Source organism: Ambystoma mexicanum, chromosome 9, assembly GCF_040938575.1.
Source record: "Ambystoma mexicanum isolate Mex_15411 chromosome 9, UKY_AmexF1_1, whole genome shotgun sequence".
NCBI lineage: Eukaryota > Metazoa > Chordata > Amphibia > Caudata > Ambystomatidae > Ambystoma > Ambystoma mexicanum.
In genome coordinates, this window is record NC_090931.1 from 956,669,899 (window position 1) to 956,687,759 (window position 17,861).

General features: G+C 43.7%; 1 protein-coding gene across 1 annotated transcript in view; it reads left to right on the forward strand.

The window, feature by feature from the left end:
• Positions 1 to 16,546, forward strand: part of LOC138488828 (collagen alpha-1(XXVIII) chain-like) — a 324,042-nt gene extending 307,496 nt beyond the window's left edge. The window contains exons 36-37 of the mRNA XM_069616159.1: positions 6,910 to 7,098; positions 14,230 to 16,546. Coding sequence (XP_069472260.1) covers positions 6,910 to 7,098; positions 14,230 to 14,237 — 197 coding nt within the window. The 3' untranslated portion in view covers positions 14,238 to 16,546. The remainder of the gene's footprint in view (positions 1 to 6,909; positions 7,099 to 14,229) is intronic.
• The last annotated feature ends 1,315 nt before the right edge of the window (positions 16,547 to 17,861 follow it).

A 17,861-nucleotide genomic window follows, 5' to 3' on the forward strand; every position in this document is an offset into this window, starting at 1 on the left:
GTTAGAGACAATGTAATACCAAATCACATACCTATTAGGACAAAGATCCATTGCCTTCCTCTGAGTGTGTCTGAATTAAAGGAGTCTTCTAGAGCTGTACTGAGTACATTGTGTTGCCCTGGAATTAAAGTGAACGTTGATCCAAGTAAAAGCAACCTTTTACTTGGATCAGCAGACCATTTTACTCCCTTGTATCGTGCCAGTTGTGAACACGAAAAGACTAAGTCCGGTAGGAGGGGGATCCTCTGAAATGTTGACACTGGAAGGAGCATTCAGCATGGAAACATTACTTCTCTATACTCTGTTGACCTGAGGGACTCAGCTCTGTGACAAACCCCAAAGTTCCCAAACATGTATTTTTATTTTAAGACTGGTTTCCAATTCAGATGTCAGAATCAGAGGAAGCAGATATTAACATGTTTATATAAATATCTATACATAGATATTATTCGCTGATACTGACCTTCGGCCACACGTACCTTTGTGAAGCAAAAGTTAATTCTCACAAGTGCTAACATATAGACAATATATTGTGCTACCTGTTTCAGGTCTGATGTGTAAACCAAATGATTCCCCAATCCTGGCTATGTCTGCCTGTCACCCTATTTCACTTGTGGACATTTTGTGCAGGTTGTCCGAGAAGTTACTGCTACAGACATTGAAGGACCAAGTGGATGTGTAGTCAACCCTTACACACTGTCTGGCTTTATTTCTAATGATCCAAACTGAAGTTATCGAATGCTAAGACTAAATATTTTCAGCTCCTGGTTGGTACATGGCATGAACACCGATTTCAGTTCAGCACACGGTCATACTGGAGATGGGCCCTCCTCTAATCAACACAAGAAACTCAATAGGGACTCTTGAGGAAATCCTGTGAAATACTGGAGAGGGAATTGGTGAGGCTCTATGTTATGAGGCCCCCCAATACTAGAAGAAGGTTTAGGGGGTTGATAAAATGTACTACTCATACATCCTGTCCCCTTTCCTCCATCCTTGTGGGTGTCCCCCAACATGGGGACGGTACCGGAACCTTTGCAGTGAAAAATTGAGCTTCCCCTTTGAATTTAGAATAGCGCGCAGGGCCGCAGCTTCGGGTGTGGGAATGTCCTGCCGAGGCCTCGCCCTCTGGTGCCTCACCTCAGTCCGTTTTTCCAAACATACAGTGTCGGACCTGGCAGCCAGTGCAGAAACTTTTTTACTTTCCGTTTGCGCCTCTTCTTTGTTTTTCTATCATCTTCGACCTCCCTTCGGTGCCTCGCCTCCCCCCGTGCATGTCAGATGCAGGAGGGTTCATGAGATGTGCTTTGTGCGACCGCTCATTCCCAGCCTTGGACCCTTATGCACTCTGCCTTCAGTGCCTGGGGCCTGATCACCGCTGGGACGTGTGTGCGGCTTGCAGCGCTCTCGGCCACAGGGCATTAAAGAATTGGTTGTCGTGTGTCAGGGCCAGCATCAGCTCCTGTGGAATTCAGTCAAGCCGGACCCTGATATCGTGTTGGAGGAAGATATTCCACACTTTTTCTTTGGCACAGCATAAGGACTTTGTCTCCAGGACCTCTCATCAAGACAAGGTAGGCCCTCTGTTCAGCATGGCTCCTCAGCTTGGCACCTCCTTCCCTGAGGTTCCCACAGGCAAGGGTTCCTCCGATTCAGGTTCTGTCAGGCCCAAGGCCTCTAAGACTACCGGCTCACAAGCCAAGGGGACCGGGCACACTTCTGAGGCTGTCAAGGCTACCGACTCCCAAACAGAGGGACTCACGGGCCTTACTGGGCCATCCTCAGAAGGGCAATCAAGTTCATCATCTTCTTCGACCCCAAGGGGTAAAGAATCATCGTGTGCCGCCTACAAGAGTCAGTCCTCGGCGCGATCCAGCACGACTAACGGTGCAGGTGCCAATGGCACCCAGCTTACCATAGCTCGCTCCGTGGTTGTGATTCAGGGCATTATGACTACCGGCCAGCCGGCAGATGGCTCAGCGCCTACCAGAGTAATCTCAGAGGTTGACGCTTCTGCTTCGGGTGCAAGACCCAAGCTGTATCCTCCCATGTCTGAGGCCTCTCGTGGCTAAACACCTTTCTGCCCTCTCGCGCAGGGCATGGCGCAAGATCCCAAAATGGAGCATAGGCACGTGGCAGAGCCTGCTAGGCTGGTGACCATTTTGGATTTGACGCTGGGCCCGCCCGTGCTTTTGTTCATTGAATGGGCCTTGCAAGAAGGTTCCAGTCCCCTTCACTCTGGAAGCGGCATCGGACTGTATGGTACATCTGGTCTCCTCAGGGGTACATCTACCCATCACAGTCTTACGGTTACATCTTACGGCTACATGCCTCAGGCACCTCTGCGTTTTGATCAGGAGAGGAGACCCAGCACCTCGGAGAGCCAGGCCCCTAGGGATCCGGTGACTAGCAAGGACCGCTTCTTCAAGCGTTTCCTCCTCTTCATGTGTTTCCTCCTCTTCATGCGTTTCCTCCTCTTCATGCATTCCCCTCAGATAACAGGGCTCATGAAGGATATAGTAAAGGCGGTGGTGCCTCCCTGGCCTCCTCCTCTGGGTCCTCCGACTATTCCACCAGCACTCCCTCCCCGGTCGAGGTCCTATCGGTTGTTCAGACCCCTCCACCTCCTCCTATACCACTAATGCCTCCCCCTCAACAGCCATTGGCTCCTGACTTAGGGAGCCAATCGCCCATCGGCATCTGTGTCCCAGGGCCCAAACTCCCCTCAGTCTATAAAAAAGGGGGGGGCAATGACACCCAGGACAATGAGCCCTTGGCATCTGTAAAGGCCTTTCATGACAGCCTGGCAATGTTTTTGGGGGTCTCTCTACCTGAGGAAGCCCCCCAGGAGTCGGGAGTGCTAGCAGAGGATTTGGGCAAGCGCGTCATGATCCGGTCTGGCAACCCTCTGCAGAAGGATATCCTGCAGGTAGCAAGAAAGGTCTGGGAGAAGCCCAGGGCCAACGCCCAGATGAACAAGAAGTTGGACAGCAGGTTCAGGCTGATGAACAGGCTTCACACCCACAGCCACATTTGTCAGTGGTGGCTGTGGCCTCACTATATTCTAAACCGTCGTCGTCTTTAATCATCTTCCTCCATGGGAGCCACCTCCAGTTGTCTTTTTAAGGAGGACAAGTTCCTCAAGTCTTTGGGCAAACACTTGTATGCCATTTTGGGACTGCATCTATTGCAAGCCAACACTGACACCCTCTTAGCCTTGGCTAACCAGCTCGGGGAGTTTCTGCCCGATCTCCCTTTGGAGAGGCAAGCCTCCTTCAAGTCCAGTCTGGCAGATGCCGGGCCATTGTACAGCACCTCATGGAGTTTTCGGTCTCCCACATCAACACAGCCAGCAGAGGGTTGTGCCTGGGTGTCAAAATGAGAAGGACGGCGTGGATGCATGCCACTAAGTTTTCATCTGACATACAAGAGTGGATCCTGGTCTGCCCTTTGAGGGTGTGAACTTCTTACATTCGTCAACCGATGATGAGCTCACAAAAAAGAAAACCTCCACTCAAACTGCCAAGTGCTTGACCATCCAAAGCTAGGGCAGAAGTCCTTCCCTCAGTCTCAGGGCAGGACGGAATTTAAACCCTGCGCTTTCACTGGCTTCAAGGGGTTCCGGGACCGTGGTATGTGGAGGTCTGACAGGTCGCCCAGCAACAACAGGAGGAAGCAGCAGAGGACTTAGCGTGGGTTTTTCCGCTCCACCTCCTTTGCACCCACCTCCGACACCAAGAAACAGTGACATCAAGGTTGGATAACACAGCTCTCCAGTGGGGGTCCGACTTGGAAGCATCTATTTCAAGAACCCTTGGATCCTATCCATAGTCTCCACGGGCTTCAGTCTTCCTCTTCCTTTTCCTCTACCATTCTCTCCTCCTCTTCATCAGATCAGGTCCCTGCCTCTTTTGCAAAAGGTCCTTTCACTCTTGGAGATGCAGGCGGTAGAACCGGTACCTCAATCGGACAGGGGCTGCAGTTTCTACTTCAGGATTTTTGTGGTACCGAAGAGCAACTAGACTGGCCTGAGGGTTGTCCTGGACCTGTCATTTTTCAATCTGTCTTTAATTTGTAATCTTGTGACTTGTTCTCAAAAAGCTAGTTGAAAATAAATGACATTAAAGTCAATTTCTTGCCCTTACGTCAATGACACCGTTTTGAAGATGATTTACAAAAAAGACTAAACTAGATTGACATGATTGTGCTGTTCTTTCCATCTTTTCTCTGTTATTTTTTGCACTCTTTAAACTCGGCTTTCCTATTTTCCTGTTTGGGTAAATACTGAATGACTCTTGAACTTGATTAAGCTGTCTTTTTAAAAAGAATGAGTAGTTTTAATTACAAAAAAGTTAACGAATAATATAATTGTTTACTATTCCATCCAGCCCCTATTATGAAATGATGTATTCATTTTACACAAAAGTTGAGATCTAAAGTCACAAAAAGGACTACTTTAGAATGTGGATGAAACCACTACAACGTCTAGAAAAGTGCTATGCAGTGCCCAGAGGCAACAAATAATATTTCTAGTCTAGACATCTAACCCTAAATAATGTATGACGACTGGCTGGAGTAATTCATGTTACGAAGATGAGATACTTTACAAGGGGACTTTAGAGTAAGAGTGCGGTTCTGTCGTAGTATGCATAACACAAATCCGTAAAATGGATTAGCAAAAAGTTAGAACTTACTTTAAAGTCAGTATTCACATAAATCAAAAAGAAAATAAGTTTATAAGACACAAGCTTGCTACCTATGAAAAGTGGTGTTGGTCTGTGCTAACGGGTTTACACAGTTGGGATAATACCTTAAGACTCATAAAAACCTGATTCCTTTCCCCCACATGCTTTGAATATTTAAAAAGCTGAATCAATGCACACCAAATCTGGCATGCCAAAACAGGCTGCCAAAAAAGTATCTGATGTGAAACTTTATCAACTCTGGTTCATTTGTGTCAATGTTATAAGCAAGTGAAAAAGTAATCTTTAATACAGAGGTCAATGCCTAAATATGAAAATGTAGTGAGCAACTCCATCCCTTAAAGTTAATTTGCTGTAGACTGTTTCATTGGTATGCTCGGTTTTCATGCCAAAATGTTAAGGAATTGCTTTTTGTTGGTACATGTTGCCGAAAGTGCAATTTGTTAACATTGACAATGTGTGCCTAGACATAGAGGGATGGTTTTGAAGGGTAAGTGTGTAAGGGTACTGGGAGGAGGAGGGCTGAAAATAATGAGGGCATAGGGTGACCCCCAGGTCCCCACGGGCACACCCCCCAATTTAGGACAAGTTGGAAAGGGGATCATTATCCTGACATTGGCATATGTTCATGAAAATGAAGGTCGGGATAATGAGGTGCCTACATACAGTTAATCCATCTTGGTGTTATGGCTTCTAATATCTGTGCCAAGTGTTGTTATCCTATGATAACAAGGGTAATACAGGTGGAAAGAAGACAGAGGTAGGAGTGGAGATGAGTTGGTTGCTTGAGGCAAAGTGTGCAGCAAATGTGTATGTTATCAAATGGCATTGAGTATTTTACAAAGGCATGGTCAATATAATATGTAAAATGTTGTAATGGTATGTGGCGATTGGCCTGGATCCAGGTGGTCCAGACGGAATCACTCAACCGTATTCCGTTCTTAAAGGGCTATATCATAGTGGTGTAAAGAGTCCACCCGCAGGGAATAGCGACTGCAGGGAAGGACTCGAACCCCTGGGGTAAGCTGAGAATTCAAGAGTTCTGTTTTCTGCAAAGGGAAACCGAGAGGCACTTAATGTCTGCCTGTTTGGTTCAATGGTGTCCATGAGAAAAAGAGCCAAGAGATGAACAAGAAATGGCACAAGATCAGGATGTCATAAGAGAACGTCTCTGAAGCAAGAGCCTACATATCAGGCAAGCATTTCATCCATGGTGATGTAACGGGCAGAGCTAATATAGTTAATGTTAGTAGGCAAAGCTAACAGAGGCCACGATTTTAATGCAGTAATCACAAGCGCTGTTCAGGGATTCCTCCGAAAAACAGGACTCGTTTAAAACTGCTAAAATCAGATGCTAAATTTGAGGAATTGCAAGCAGGAAAAAAGGCCAGGCAGGTCTGATATCAATACCTAGTATATCAGAGCACAGACACCAGGAACATTGACACAATGGTCACTCATTATGACCTACGAATGAACAATGGGCAAATAGGTATGCAATGTTTTGGTAAGGGTTGAGACGGTGACGTACTGCAAAGATGAGTAATGCTACCGATGGTTGAGTAGTGGACCACGCAGAACACCTTTAGGTGTGGGTTATTCATGTGTGACAGTAGTGTGAAGCGTGTGACATGCAACATACTCCCATGCAAAGAAACTATCTTCCTAAGGGAGGCCAAAGTAGGGAGGGCAGCACTTAGAAAGTGCAAAATCAGATCCCATGCAAAGAGGCTGCTTTCTCAATGGCAACTACACCAACAAAGACAAGAGCAGATCTTTCAAGATGCAGACCTTCAGCACTTGCTAAGCACTGTATATACGAGCACCAGAGATGACCCATAGGGACCCCACTGGATAAGGTGGCCAATAGTTGATGCAATGCTTGCATGTTCGCAAAGAACCCCACACCCGCACACACTTCAGACTGAAGCAGAGAAGGTGCTGCCTGAACAGAGAAAAGATCAATATTGATGGTAGCGAAGAAGAGGCCACCCAAATGGCAGAAGTCACCTTACATCAGACCTGGGTACATTACATTGCAGAACAGGAACTTGTGTTACTGACTCCCACACCCACAAACAAACCACAGTTTCCTGGCTGATTATGCAGGGTGACGCTGTTGTGTACAAGCAGGAGTTGTCTTTTTGTAGGGCAGGGTTCTGTACTGATGTTTACTTGTGCTAAGAATTGTGATTTTATTTTTTAGTGTCTACCCACGACCCCCGCTGTTTGTTAACACTGGACCAGGGGACTTGCCGGACGTACATAATTAAATGGTACTATGACAAGCAAGCCAATGCATGTGCACAGTTTTGGTACGGAGGCTGCAATGGAAACGCCAATCGGTATGACACGGAAGACGAATGTAAAAAGACTTGTGTGTTGTTTGCAGGAGGTAAGACTCAACATATTGCATGCTTGTCTTTTCTTGATTTTATGTCACACACATGCCCCCCATCTTCCTCCCTAAAAAGGGCCTTTCAATTGAGGATAAGATACACACGGCGTGTTGGAATGTACACCACTGCCAAGGATCAGGGAGTGTCACTCTTAAGACTACGTTCCTACAGTATTCATCTGTAGAGAGGTCTCCTCTATATCTGTCATCTGGAGAGGCACACAGAGAAATCTAGTCAATGTTAAGTATCTTAAGAGGAACACAGAGCAATTTACTCCATATTATTATTATTATTATTATTATTATTATTATTATTATTATTATTATTATTATTATTATTATTATTATTGAGCGCAGACCCAGGCAATTGGCAGCAAGAGATCTACAAGGAACCAGAGGGGGGTGGGACAGTGGGGAGCAGATCACAGAGTCTCAGGTAGTGTGGGATTACAGGGTTTGTGGACCATAGGTGATAAGGAGGAGCCATTCCTTGAAGAGGAAGGTCTTGAGTTCTTACCTGAACTGTAGAAGTGATCGGGCAAGTCTAATGTTGACGGGGAGGAGGTTTCAGAGGCTTGGAGCTTAGACAGAGAAAGCCTGTCTTCTGGTTCTTTCCTTCCTGCACTGTCATAATACAAGTCTGTGCATTTCCTTACTTCTGGTGGATCGCAGACCGCTGGAGATGCTGAGTTTCTCAGTGAGGTAGCTTGGGGACTTCAGGATGACAGCTTGTAGATGACAACAGGATTTGAAGATGATACTGCCTTGCAGTTGAAGCCAGTGCATTCTAGCATCCTACCGGGACTACATAGTAGTCTACTCCATTTTAGGCATCCTAAGTGGGAAACAGACCACTCTACCACATCGTAGGCATCTTAAGAAGGATACAGAGCAGTCTACTCCATGGTAGGCATCTTAACAGGGCTACTGAGGAGTCTACACCATTTTATGCATCTTAAGAGGTGACTGAGCAGTTTACTTCATTTTAGGCATCTTACGAGGGACACTGAACAGTCTACTCGATTTTAGTCCTCCTAAGAGGAAGTGAGCTGTCTACTCTCTTTTAGGCATCTTAAGCAAAACGGAGAGAATTCGACTACATTTTAGGCTTCTTAAGAGGAACAGTGAGCTACCTACTCCATTATAGGCCTCTTAAGACGGACACAGACTGGGGTCAGATCATTCTAGCAAAAAACACTACAGAAGCAGAGCACATACTGCTTTGACTGTGTACCAAACAGACCCGGTGTGCCTAGGGCTGCCCAAAAGAAGAGCGCACAAACGGAGGCGATAAGCAGACAGAAAGAGCAGCCTTCATTGAGTAACTTACCTTGTCTGTGTGCTCAATGTCACACACACACACACTTTTGAGGAATAAAGGTGTCCTGATTTCTGATGGGTCATCCATGCCACAAGACTCTAACTGAGTTGAGTAAATGCAATTTGTACTTGTATTTATCGTATATGGATGAACCTGTGCAGCTGGGAGGATAGCTCAGTGAGTTTAAGTGCCTGCCTCCAGCCAAGGGCAGGTCAACCAGTAGGATGCACGTTTTAATCCCTGCAGGGCCCACTCTATTCTTCATCCTTCCGAAGACAATGCATTGAGTATTATTAGACTGGGTAATACTAACAACTGTTAATACAGTGCATAGAAGCGGGAGGAATCCATCATGAAGTGCTGTATAAAATGTGATATTATTATTATACTGTATCTTCTACTCGGTTTTAATGCGCTTCTTCGTTGTCTTTCTGCCTGAACTAGGCATCTCTGCACCACAATTACATCGCTTTTCTCTCTTTGTCTCGCAAACAGAAGCAGATAAACCATAAGCTTAGTAGCCTGTTGCTATTCACATCTTTCATGGCTAGCCTGCTCTGATCCATTCATTGCTTTCATCCAGAGGTAAATTATTTTTAGTTGAACTGTTACAATTAATTTTACTTGACAATTTCTATACATTGAGCTCCGCCCTCGGGCATTACTCCTTACCATAGATGCCAATAAAGCTACCCATTCATTCTACCCTCATGCTCCTTCTGAGCAATTCTTAGAGTGTCTGCGGTAGATCAGCAGGTAGATCCCAGCCAGGCCCACTGAGCTGTTTGTTCTTCTGAGGTCGGATAAAGTTGCCGGTAATGCCAGACCGGGTCACTCTGAGTCTGCTGGTCGGGGCATTGAACAACCAGCAGGCCTAACCTGCCGGGAGTTCAGGTCCCTACAAGCAGATTTTTCACTGAAGCACTGGCACCATTAATAATGGTGCCAGTGCGAGTCCACAGGAATGGGATCTTACAGTTCCTCTGCTGCCTGTGATATCCTAGTAGCACCGGGATGTCAGGAGACGGAAATGCTAAGACGAGGTTGCCGGTAGGCCGCCTAGCGGCAACGTCCTAATGAGAGCCAGCGTGTCCAGGTGAATTGAAACCATAATTAAAAGTCTTGTGTTTGGAAAAGAGGCTCAAGGGAAAGTGTGGGGAGACTCTCCATCGCCCACGGCCTTCTTGCTTCTTGGAGTCTGAGTCCTTTCTTCAAAGTCTTCTCATAGGCTGTCCATTGGCTTCATGATGATGCCCTCTAACCTCCAATAACAAGACCTGATACTATAAAGCAGATCCCAATGGTGGAGTGGGGCTATTGTTTTAGTAACCGGGCACAAGCTTTATGGCTCACGGCTCCATGAATGGCGATTCAACAGGACAATCCACAAGCAAGACCTTTAATGCATCCCTCCACAAGTTATCCTGGTTTCAACATAGAGCTGGGATTTACAGGCATGCAGCTCTATGATACTCTAAATAACAGGTGTCAATATTGTACTAATTTTACCAACCGCACTAAGATGAAAGGGTCACCCCTGCCAAAACACACATTTCTTCAGCAGATGCATTAACCCTCTGGTCTATCTTACTTGGGTACCCTTTCTGTATATGGCAACAATGATCACTAGCTGTAACTACCAAGCATTCACGAACCTCAACCATCACCCTTATGTAGTAAGAAAACTGGACGTCTACTGCATTCCTTCACCCCGAGGGCTTTGCCTTTGTAACATTTGCCTCATTTCTATTGTCACGTAGTCCCTTCTCCTTTTCCATGGTGGCCACTGGGGGGAGGGATGCTGCTCAGAGGGAGACAGGGTGAATTATCAAAGGCAGAAGATGGAACAACTGAATGGGCTTACTCTTCCACCATATAATTCTTTCGGGGGCCAGAGGGAAGGACTGTGCACAAATGTACACAGCTGAATTTTCAATCCAGATGCCTCAATAACTTGCATCTTAAGTTAACTGATTCCCTGCCAAGAGTTTAGAACTGATGTAGGAAAAGATGAAGTGCTATTACTCCCACACGCAAGTGAGTCTCAAAGTAACGCTGTCTTGGCCGAGGTCGTCCATAATTCCTCAGGCCGAAACACCAGAGGTGTTCACCTGCTGTCAGATTATATCCTTCCAACAACACTGCAGCCCCAATGCTCGATAGGCATGAAACATATTACCTTTCTTCGGTTTGGCCCTAGTTTAACCCTGAGGATTTTCACAATGTGCATTGTTTTTGCGACTTAACATCACTTTGATACACCCTAATGGGATACTATTTGCTCCCCCCATGCTACTACAGAGAGGCGAGAAGTGTGATCCACTCTTCTCCCTTCATAACAATATTAGAGCTCCTTTCTTCCTGTCACTGTTCTGTTGGTACCACTACTCAGAACAAATCCATGCAGCTGTGTGGGTGGAAGCATTGGGCAGGCTCCTACATGCCCTATGTTTCCCAATTCTGGTTGGGAGTATTTCCCCCCTTTCTTATTGTAGGCAGAATGAATCTACGTCTAGGGACTTTTTTTATTTTTTTTAATTTTTTTATTTTATTGAAAAGAGTACTACAGTTTAGAACACAAGGTTCAAACTTTTGCTTCAAGTGCCTTAGTACCAAGCCAACATCAATCGTTAGCTTTCAAATTTAAAAAGTAAGTCAAAAGGAAGAGAAGAAAAGAGAAATACATTACAATGCGCCACCACATAATCCATCAATGACGATACCACCACAGTTTAGTTCATTTTAAGTGAACCCACTCCACTTCAGATTGATATCGCATAACACTTAAGGATCAGTAGTTAGAAGCATGTCTAAATAGTTTACTGTCGCACATACAAGATTGATATTGCTGCCCGAGATAATCGTAGCCCACCAAGCATCCATGTCACCATCTTGCTGGGCAAAATTGCCAAGATGTAAAGTATGTTGACTAGAGGTTTGAGCACATTCAATTACTAAATGTTTTGAGGATTCAATCGCTATATGGTAAAAGCGACAGAGATTGTCCGTAATTGATTTGTCGTTGCATTGCCACAGAATCTCTTTTGTTTTCAAAGTGTTTGTGCACATTTTAAGAAATTGAGTTCGATGGTGGCGAGATGGACAATGGAGCAGATACCTGGCCTGCACATTTAGTTTTTTCTGAGAGCATCCTAGAGACTTGATGGAGAGTGACATACTTCGTTTTTCCTGATTTACAGTCCAAGCCCATGCATCAAATTTTTTCTTGCCATACTGTGGTCGTTGTAACAAATCGTCTTTGTCAATATCGCCAGCTGACAGTAATGCCAATATTTGCTGAGTCCAGAGATTTAACAAACCTGAACACATCAAATCGGGCTTATTGACAAAAATTCGATATGCCGGGTCAGGGGATTCGAGAGCAGCACAGACATGGATTTCCACATGATTCTACTATGGAGTGAGTTCAGTGACAATTCATGCCTTAGAATCGTCATTTATGTTGATTGAGGCATTTTCAAAACATAGCGCCAGAAGCGGCCCTCTAGCAAGTGTCATATTTGTTCGTTGATGTTCCAGCCTAGGGACTTAAAGTGGCTGGTGTGCCATGTCTCTGTAAGGCTGCGTGGCACAGTGACCTGGAAAACTTAATATGTTTGCCTAGGAAAATTCAATCATTGAAAGTTAGAGTGTCTGAGGAATGGAGAGCTTATGCTTAAATGTGAGGCGGTGCCCACAACTTAGGGGATCGACAGGAAGTCAGATATAGGATCTCCCATATTGTATAGGTGTAGTTACGTGTTTTGGGAACTCCCCATAGGAAGAGCAGCGAGGAGGGTCTCAGGCTGTAAGCTGCGAGGGTGACTTAACATCATCATTGATGCCCTTGCCGACAGCCTGCAATGCCCTCTGCACCATCCACGGCCTGAATTTCACCTAAAGACGTAAGCCCTTCCAGGCTTCAGCATTGAGAATGTATGGCAGCGTGCCTTTTTGAAAATGGCTGCCGCCTTTGTCCAACCTTGCTGCATTAGCGTTGTTGGTCTTTTTGCTGCATGGGGCTGATTGGCCGACTTTTTTCATCTATGGGCCAATCCCAGGGAGCCAGCCGGCGAAGCCCGCACTAAAGCCCAAATCAAGACCGCCGCCTCTCTGGCCTGTCCGGCCGGGCCGATGTGCCATGCGGCTCCCCTGTGTGTCTCTGTTTGCTTGATGTTCCGTGAGACCTGCAACCTTGGTTGGTCACTGCATCAAGCACTATTTTCTAAAGGCAAGTGCTGCCTCACTCTTGCATTGGCGGCGTGCCCTGCATTCATGCTAGCCTTCTAGCCTCTCCTCCACACCTATGGCTGTGCTCTTTTCCTGACCCTGTATCTAATCCATTTATCGCACTTGGAGCCTCATCCTGGGTCTTGCCTGCACAACATTCTGCCTGCCTTCGGGGTGTCCTCTCCTACTGCGTGATCCATGTATCCCCACCCCCCAAATGACTCTTTCATCATCTCTCTCCTGATCCAGATCATTGATATGTTCACTCATCGTTCTCTCTACACTCCTTATCTCACTTCATACTTTATCAGTCTTGCCTCTTGACTGCTCCATTAACTCCGACTCATTTCTCTGCTGACACCTGCTCCCACCTTTTGTCCATTAACTTTATTCTGCTGCCATGGCTTCTAAGGCCTATTTCCTTTCTGTGATCTATTGTACCTCAGTGTTTTACTCATGGTTGTAATGTTCTCTGTAATTCTTGCAGTGTTTTGTTATGCTATCTCTGCATCCTTGTCACTTCGCTGCTGCCTACCTACTGTGATAGTATACTGTTATTTCTTGCATTGATAACTGGCATTTTTCTCTGCAGCCCTACTACTTTCGTTGCTGCTTTATTTCTGTTGTATCTTTTCTGTATTACTTTCCTCCCCTCCTACACTCGCCTTCCCCTCTCTCTCTCCCCTTTTTTCTTTATTTTGTTGCTTTTAATGTTTAGCACTTACACATTCCAAATCATCTCACGACCTAGTCAAAATGTTTTGTTTGTTTTCTTCCCTCTACCCCTTTCCTGCACTTCCAGTCCTCCTCCTCGTCCCCTGCCCTCATATAATAGCACTTGTACGTTCTGAATATTTCAAAACCTTTTAAGAACATTTTGTTTTTGTTTTTTACCTTCCTCATCCATATTTCCCCCCTTGTTTTGATGCGCCGTGAAACACAATTCTTGCTGTATAGTGCACATTACAAATGACCAATAAATAAATAAATAAATAAATACATCTGATTGATAACTCAGCTTCATATACTAGCAACATGGCAATGTTGCCTCTGATAAGTCTGGGGTTCCTTCTAAGCTTATGCAGAGAATATTAGTTCTAATGAACATAACACTGGTTGCTGCCGAGGGAGCGGATCACTTTATTCCTATCTGGTTGCGATTCCTGGACTTCTCGGTTAAGGATCTCTATAGCGTCCCCTGGATACGAAGACTGGGAGCACTTAACGGGTTCAATGTGATTACTGCTGACTGAAGATGGTAAAGTTATTGTCTAGCTTTGATCCTATGGGGGGAGGGGGAGGAAGCAAGTTTGATTTACCACAGCACATGATGACTTTCAACCAAAGACTACACAGAAAGAAAAGAGTCAGAAAGAGTGATAACATAGCTACAGCCTTTATGACATATATTTAACATGCACATTTCCTCACCCTCCTCATACCAATTTCCTTTCTGACCTGATCCTAATCCAAACCTTTCTTACAAAACACTGGCTTAATAATAAGCAACTGTGTCTCTCAAAAAAGTCAACATGCACAAATGAAACCACTAACTCCATCTCACATTTTCTTTACAGATAACTGAACAGAACACATTCGATTTTTTGACACAGGAGAAGACCTTTAATTTGTTCTGCAAAATTGAAGGATTTAAAACAGCGTGTGCATTGCATATGATGTTACTGTATATAGCGTAATTAAACTAAAAACTGTACATTATGTTTCACTTTGTGAATAAACACTTCTCAGGGTTTCATTATGACTGCATTCATGTGTGCAAACAGCCTTCCCGTGAGGCAAACTTGAAAGAGAAAAACAAATATACATGTTCAAGATAACACATTATGAAGTTGTAGTAGATTATGCGTAAATGGGAAACTATAACAAGAACTAAGCTGAAACAAAAGATCTAAATATAAAAATGGCTTGTTTCTGCTCCCCATGGCAGCCGTTGAAAGCACTGCTCTCTTCCTATTTGCGTGTGAATTGGTCCAGATCATGGTAACTAAAACCTATGAACCACTTTCCATGTTTAATGCTCACCTCTGTTTTTTTTAAAATGTGTGTTCTTCTATCTTTTACATCTTTTTCTTGTATACTCTTGTCCTTTAGATTTTCTTTTGCTAGGATCTTAAATCAACCTGCACACTTGTAATGTCAAGGAACTCCTTAATGGGCATGAACAAAGCAATTTCTCATTGCTAAACCTCATTTCTTCATCAACATTCTACACATGCCCGGTCTCTCGAACACAGATTTGTTTCCATTTTGAAATCAATCTGAAGACTATGAACAAAGTCTCAGTATTTTGCTTCTTGGAACACTGCATATCGGCAGTGCCTTTACTGCAGAAGAAGACAGGAGTCCAGGGCAGTTGATGACTGTCCAACATCACGAGCATAGAAGAACGAAGAGTGTTCTTTCATTTTTTCTAATCCCTCGGCTTTGATTCTATAGCCGGAGACTATTCTTTAAGAAGACAGCATATGATACCATTGTCAAGCATATCTTGTGGACCTGGATCAAAATTTGTGTTGGCTCTGGGAAAATCATTATCATGAACATCCATCTCTTTTTCAGAATCCAGTTGTCAATTTGCAACTAGATTTCTTTCAGTGCTCTAGGGAATTTTATTTTGTCCTCACTTAATGAAGTTTGTTTCGCAAATGTACTTTTGAAGCCATATGTTACTGTTCTATGTCATACACTTGTGAGCAAAAATCTCCCCCTGCTATAATCATGACCAAAAACATTCCTTGTAATAATCTTGACATGTATTGACATCCATACCCTAATATTGACACGAGCGACATTTTTCAAATACAGGGTGCTGCATTCCCAAAGATTGTATAGGCCATTAGTTTGAAAACTTGAAGTTTGGAGTACAAGTTAAAAGAAATCTCAAAAATGAAACTTTTGAAATACACCCTGTTTGTATAGTTTGAATTGTTATCACTTTAAGTTAACAAAGCAAGTTTGAAAATATATTCCATTTGTAAATGCTATGCTGTGCCTCTCTTCTACTCCCCTCCTGACAGCATAGTCATGTCCTCCCTCCTTCCTTCAATTCGTGCTTCCCATCCTTCATTTATACATTTTTCTCTGAAATGATTATGGGGCACTGGGCTGTACCCCTCACTTTTGTCTTCCTGACACTTCATCCTCCTTTCCTCAAAGGCATCTATGGTTCTGCCCTTTTATAATGGTTTTTGGTTAACATTAAAACAAAGAGAAACCCCTAATTCCCCCATAGTCACCCGACCTCCTGATTATATTGACTGATTGCTTCTGTTCCTCACTTCTTGTTTTCAAACGTGTGTCTTTTCAAGTGTTTCACTCTCAAAATGTATTTTATTATTTTAGTGCCAGATACCATTACTCAAGTGAATCTGTCCCAGGGATGTATATATGTGTCCTGGTTCTGGACTCTGTGGTGGGTGTTTCTATTCTGGGAACCCTAGAGAAAGATATTTTTTTATTTTTTTTTATTTAAAGCACATGGGTCACTAGGAAGTCTAGTGCTAATTCACTTTTCTAACTCAGATCCTGTTAGAGTTTGGGGCAAGTGCTTGGTGGCAACTTTGGCTAAATCGTGGCATGTCATTATTAGTGTGTGGAGATACTAAATGCAAGACCAGAATACAACATAGGACATTTTTATGACAAGAATATGTGGTACACGGAGATCTCTTTGTTGAGATTAGGACTGGATACCGCCATTACCTGGATTAATCATGACAACAGCACGTATTTGCATTACTGCTCTGCAAATATATTTACTCTGCATTGCAGAACTCCAACTGCAATACTGTATATGATGTATGTATGTTTTTTTTATAAATCGTAATGTCAACCACTTTCCTATTTGATGTATTAAAGTACATATTGTTTGTACCATGTGTTGTTATTTGAGGCTAGTACACAAACAACAAACCTTCATTGGCTTCAACGCAAAAAAGGGAATTCGTCACCAATTCAGAGTGCCCATTCAGACAAGCTCTAAGGGTTTTGTTATACAGGGACCAAGAACATATTTTATTTATTTATGTTTACATGTGTAGAAGCGCGCAAAGCCCATGGGCATCCAGGGGCTGGTTGCAGAGATCACAGATGGCATACAGTATGCAAAGTGAAATTAATTGAAGCAGTGGAGGTATACAAAATGGGAAAAAAATGAGGTTAGTTAAACAGGTGGTATTTATGTATCTTTAGATTAAAAGAGCTGACATAATGGAGCCAAAAGTGCCTATAAACATCTGGAAAAGTACTGTTTACACCAATAATAGCTTTATAGAAATATTTTGATGAAGAATAGCACAAGAAAATGATCTTCACTTCAAAACTGAGAATGAATAAATAGCTTAGTGAAGACAAAGCAAGCGGAGCGAGAAACTCCCAACAGGTATTGGAACAGATTAGCCGAATGCGCTCGTCACAGATGCTCACATTCAGACGCCCCCATTGCATAAAGGAAGTGGCCGGTGTTGATGCATTTCACTATTCACTAGGGCTGAATCGAATAGCATATTTACTATTCGGCCAAATGCCGAATAGTTTGTCAACTATTCGGCCGAAGCCGAATATGAAGCCGAATAGTTGCTTTATTTAATAAATCATGTTCCAAACTTCAATAAACATACTTATTTAAAAAAAAAGTACCATTTTAAATGCATTCTATACTTTTATTTCTCTGCATTGTAATTAATGTAGCATCTTTATTTAAAGTATAGAAACCAGAAATAAAGCAGATTTAACCAAAATGAAGGGACCACATGTACAGAGGATTGTTGCATATTCAGTGCCAGTTAAAGTAGGAGGCTTTACAAATGCAAAAGGACTGCCTTTGTGAAAGAGACGCATTGCATTCTCTATTCAGTTGCAAAGTCGATGCGGTCAAGTTTAGAAACTTCTTTGCAGCTCACATAGACATGTATAAAATAGTTCATGTCGGCTCATGCAGGACACAAGTTAAAAGGAAATCTGAAATGCGTGAAATCCATCTCACAACTATTCACCCTACCCAAACAAATGCTGCTCACTTTTCCCTTATCCTAGCCACTCTTTCTCACCAATACACAAACATATGCAACTTATAATTCCTGATAAAATATCAGATAATGTTAAACTCAGGACTCAAGTCCTTAAAAAAGAAAAGGGGGGACTATGACATATGCAATGGGAAGTGACATAACAGGAACTGAAAGTATCT